General features: G+C 36.1%; 1 protein-coding gene across 1 annotated transcript; it reads right to left on the minus strand.

The window, feature by feature from the left end:
* Nucleotides 1-418: 418 nt before the first annotated feature.
* LOC144443494 (RNA-binding protein 8A-B-like) lies at nt 419-4,478 on the minus strand. The gene is made up of 6 exons (XM_078132984.1): nt 4,406-4,478; nt 4,072-4,137; nt 3,093-3,167; nt 2,663-2,799; nt 1,704-1,843; nt 419-1,180 (listed from the first exon to the last, which is right to left on the minus strand). The coding sequence occupies exons 1-6, from the start codon at nt 4,467-4,469 to the stop codon at nt 1,162-1,164; spliced, it is 501 nt and encodes a 166-aa protein (XP_077989110.1). The 5' UTR covers nt 4,470-4,478; the 3' UTR covers nt 419-1,161.
* Between the last annotated feature and the right edge of the window lie 798 nt (nt 4,479-5,276).

A 5,276-nucleotide genomic window follows, 5' to 3' on the forward strand; every position in this document is an offset into this window, starting at 1 on the left:
CTCTCTTTTATTGGATTCCTGGTTAACAAACCCTTTCCCAACTTCTCTACACAATTGGTATGTTCTCAGGCCCCTTCTTGAATACCTTCCATCATGACAGATATGCTCTGTTCGTGAACAAGTATCATCGTTGCTGCCATGACTGTAGATGACATCAATAGTCCAGACAGACACTTCCTTATTCTTGCCAGAGAGGGTGCTGTTTTGCGAAATATTTAGGGCAGGCAATATTTTTTATTTTTATGTTGGAGCTCAAAATTTGGGGTGGTTGGGTAATGAGAAACAGAAAAAGACAGTCACCATCAGGACATGTTTGCAATGTATTCAGAGCTATGTTTTCGCCAAGATTCATACAACAATAATCAACTTCCATACATCACAACTACAACAAATAAAATTTTTAATTTTATTCGTCACAAAGCAAAAAAAAAATTAAAACAAAGTTGGTCTAGTAAACAGAAGTATGCTACACAGCAACTTCATTTCATGAAATACTATATCAATTCAAAATGACAAGATCGAGTAGGTACCAAATATGGTCAAAACATAAATATCCTTGAACTATGGGAATCATTTTCTGAACGTCAAATATTAACTTTGAGATTTATCAGCATATTATGAGTGTTCTAAAGAGGCACCATTACAGATATGGATGTGTGAACTTTAACCTCTGACCTTTCACCTACAGTTGACAGAAGGAAGTTAGCTTTTCACTACTGCAATACATGTTGTATTGTTCCCTAATCAGGCTTTCCTTGTCAGGGAGAGGGGTAAGCCGATGCACGAGGGCGCCCTCACAGACTACCTATTCAAAAGACATTATTACTGGTAATTTCCAATCTTCTCACTGACACAAAACACACCTCTCATGTGAATGTCATCTCTATTTTAACAGATCTAGCCACTTACAAGCAAGTTATGTAGCAATTCTTGAAAAATTACAAAAAAGCGAATATTACTACTAGTCAAAATGGTACATTCTCCCTCACTGTCTGATTCAAACTTTCACATTCTTGGCAGTATATATAACCACTAACCAGAGGAAACTCAAACAAGTCTTTGCAGTATAATATTTATATACAGTCTTTTGGGGAAAAATATTCTTAAAAAGGGACATAACTATATATAAAATTGACGTGGTTTGTGATTGTCAGCAGAGTCTTAACGTCTTCGGCTACTCCTGTAACAGACAAAATTATCAATAATTTGGCAGGTGTACAGAAAATATACAAAGTTTATAACAAATTCTCTCAGACTCTATGCTGTGTGGACCTCATGTGAAATTCATGTTTAGTTTATCTAATACATATATGTTTACTACAGAACTACACTTCAGTAAAAAAAAATTATGTTCACAATTATGGAATAGTTTCAGAGTGGGCTAAAATAAAATATGGCACAAAAAAGAAGCTCGTATCATTATTTTGGTATTGTATTGCCAAATGATAATCACATTTTATGTTTATTGCCTCTCTAAAGTGTTACTTACCACGAGTTTATGACATGAATGAAGAAAACTACAGTTCACAAAGTAGGGAAGTCTTTACTCATAGACATTCAACAAGCCTGCACTCTGGATTTTTTTCAAAACAAAACTGAAGACTTATTTGTTCACCAAAGCCATTCAGTACTACTGAACAGAACATTTCTCTGGAGTTTGGCACTGCAGAAATTTCAAATTTATTGAATTTGTGTTAACTTACCTTTTCTTGGCAACACTGTGTGGGCCTCTAACAAAACACCAGTCTACAGAAATAGGTTGTCCTAAGATCTCTGTACCATTCAATGCATCCATAGCTGCTTGCGCTTCTTTGAATGTTTCATATTCTATTAAAGCATAACCCTAATGTTTGCAAAAAAAGAAAATAATTTATGAAGTTATTTTGCTATTTTGTTTTTGATTGCCATAGAGTGTATACGTGTTGCAAACACATACAATAGTATGGGGGGGGGGGGGGTGTTGTGTTGTGTTATTTGTTTTTACACAACTAAGTACAAGTTGGGAGAACGAGGATTCAAACTCCTCTGCCTCCCTCCACAAAGTTTCACTTCCATCATTCACATAATCAACTAAAAGAGTCTCACAGAAGCTCAGTACTAATACATTGGCAATGTGCTCTCCGATAAAAAGACATATTTTTGTTGACAGTCGAAATGATACAAAGAAGGTTTTCTCATGACTCCCCACGTTGCAGTAACAACAACTTTTGGTACAATAATAGATTCAGAAAATGCTGTATCAAGGGTCTGGCATGTCAACTTAGTTAAGAGGGTCTCCACTGTGTGGGATATCTGTGGTAGACATGAGTTTCCTACTACAAAGTTAGAGGGAGTTTGGCACTAATAACATACCCAACAAGAATTAATGTTTGTATTAAAGCTATCTACTGATATCTTCAGTATTGAAATAAATACAACCCTCAATAGACTGACTGTGATTCAAAAAGCTACACAACAAATTTCAAAAAAAAGTGAAAGTATCATACAAACAGTAAACTGCATGTCTGACTAACACCTCCCCACATGATCACACACACATTAATACTCTTCATACATACACCTTTACTCTGAAGAATTCTCATTATTTACAATCTCAGAAGAGTTCTCATTATTTACAATCTGTCTGAAATGACACTTTTCATCCAATGAAAGACAAACTTACTTTAAGAAATCCTGTTCTTCTGTCTAAATTAATGTGAATATTTTTTATTTCCCCATGTTCCCCAAATGAATCAACCAAGTCTTCCTCTGTGGCTTCTTCCTGTACTCCAGTTATGAATAATATCCACCCTTCCACAGCTGAAAAAAAAGTTACAAATTAAAAATAAACAAATTAATGCTGTATACACAGCTTTCCCTACACATTTATACAGTAGTAGTTTCAACCCCACACATATGGGTTTCATGAAAACCATTGAGATTAAACATGACATTTTCTCTTGTTCAAAAATATTCTTGTCGCTCTACCATTTATCAACTCCTGGTAAGAAAATAGAGATGTATTTCTTGTATTAGACTCAAATACATGCACACTACTAGTATTCCTTTCACTGCATTTATTTTTATACAAACAAATCTGATATTGTACTTACATCTTTGTGGACCCTGCTCACTAACATCAACCTCCATTCCTTCAAAGTCTTCATTGGAAGTTTTAATACCTGAATCTAGAACAAGATTTAAAAGTATACCATGATGTAATTGATTGGAAATGTTGTCATTTTAAAAAGACTATAAACAAATCAGGTTATTCAAAATCTGAAGTAACTATTTTCTGAAATATAATGAAATATTAAATCACAATACTTGCTATAACCTTTCTACATGGTCATAAGGTTTATATTGGAAGCATGATGATCGAACAGTTAAGAGTGGCTGGCTTGGAATCTGCCAGTTGCAGTTCGAGCCTGTCACTGCCGTTAGTTTCTGAATACACAAATGTAGCTAAAGTCCTTGGGCTCGATTTGAACTACGATTGTGCAGCAGTCAACCAAGCTGTGTAATTGGGGACCTGGTAGGATAGAGGTTGCAATGTGAGTGCTTTAATCCTAAGTGTGTATAGAGGCTGCAATGGATTGTATGCTCCCCAGGGAGTTGAGGATGGAAGTACATGTAAATGTACATTTGTAGAGGGCCTCAGAGGATCGTTGTGCCACCATTGATCTGAGCCTGGGGTAATAATTGTAAGCCCCTTGAGCTCAGCCTCTCATAAATTCATATCACTATTCTTAAATTCAGTTTTAGTCACAAAATTGTTGTATCATGCAATTCATCTTCAATTCCATATGTACACTGAATACAAAATATCATTATTGAGGGAATGGATTTTGACACATTCAATGATTCATATTCACCTTTCTCATACATTGTACAATTCTCGTTGACACACAAATGAAAACGGCAATGACACAATTGTTATAGGTAAACCACGATATTGTACGTTATTTCTTCAAAATCAAAACTGTAAAAATTTATTTGTACATGTAATATGTACGGCTATTTTCTTTTGACCACAGTGACAGACCTCACTACCGAATCTATGATTTGAAGTCAGCAAAATAAACAACTTACCACCACTGCCACCAAATCCTCTTCCCTTCTTCCTCCTTGCTTTTTCTTTCAATTTCTGTATACCCTCTGTGAAAGGAGAAATAGTATAGCTGGTTTGAAAACTATTGTGCATCGTAACACCAGTACAACGTCGACAAAACGTCATAAATACGATCACTGCATGCAGTTTGCAACGATTGCTGTACACACGTTGGGTCCCCACGCTTGTTTTAGTCGGTGAGGTTTTAAGACTACATCGCCATTATCGTTCTTACTACGGCCATATAAGATATCAAGCCATGTGCACATTGAATTTGAATTTCAAACTAAACCGATTTCAATGTAAAATACTTACGGTCCGACTCCTCGTCGACCTGAAATTCCTCGTCTCCTTCGTGAAGATCCAAAACGTCCGCCATTGTGCCAATTTAGACTCGTACGTTGTACGCATGCGCAAAATATTAGCAAGGAAAAACACATGGACGAGTGGTGGCGCTATTTAGTTGGCAAGCTTGGTAGTGAATTGGGTATTTCCCAAACGGTATTTCCCCAAGCTAAGTCATTTCTATTTTCCTTTTTGCGGTAAATAAAATGATGTGCAAGCAAACTCATTTTTTACACTTTCGTTTTCTCTTTGGACATGCATATATGAAAACCCCCGATTGCATGACTTGAAATCTATGCAATGAATCTCAAAGAGTAATACTTGGTTTTGGCAATCGAGTCGGCAACTTTTTGTTGGCAATATTAGAGTAATTTCTCCATATCGATTTTAAATTGCGGTCCCATGATTCTGTACCATGCTGTGACCTCATATCTTTCTTAACATTTGAAAATTATCTGTAGGCTCAAGTTGCCCAAATATTGTATATGGCAACCTAATACTTATTATTAAAATCGTTAAACATTTATCCAGGTATTATGACTTTTCCCCCTTTTGTAATTTCTAAATTTAGAAGGGGATTCCCATTTCTTTTGTTTACAAACAATGTTGCAATCTGTTTCGACATTTTAGCTAGGTAGCGACTCATATCAAAAGTGTTCGTACATCGAGCTGTACAAAATGCCCTGTCGAGGCATACGGCTGAAATTGTTCCTCTTGATTTTCGTCTCAAAGGTAAGTGGCATACACGATGCAAAAGGGTACGTAGTTCTAACTTCTATTGCCTTGCCCTGTGTCTAAATATGATGCCTCGCCTACCCATGCAAACTTGATCTATCAGCTG

This window comes from Glandiceps talaboti, chromosome 12, assembly GCF_964340395.1.
Source record: "Glandiceps talaboti chromosome 12, keGlaTala1.1, whole genome shotgun sequence".
NCBI classification, from domain to species: domain Eukaryota; kingdom Metazoa; phylum Hemichordata; class Enteropneusta; family Spengelidae; genus Glandiceps; species Glandiceps talaboti.

What these genes read in the sequence shown, in the direction of transcription:
- LOC144443494 (XM_078132984.1), bottom strand. Translation starts at nt 4,469, where the DNA reads ATGGCGGACGTTTTGGATCTTCACGAAGGAGACGAGGAATTTCAGGTC. An exon ending in AGGATTTGGTGGCAGTGGTG is followed by an intron (nt 3,168 to 4,071) that starts GTAAGTTGTTTA and finishes ATCTTGTTCTAG; the next exon opens with ATTCAGGTATTAAAACTTCC. An exon ending in TGAGCAGGGTCCACAAAGAT is followed by an intron (nt 2,800 to 3,092) that starts GTAAGTACAATA and finishes CTTTTTTTTCAG; the next exon opens with CTGTGGAAGGGTGGATATTA.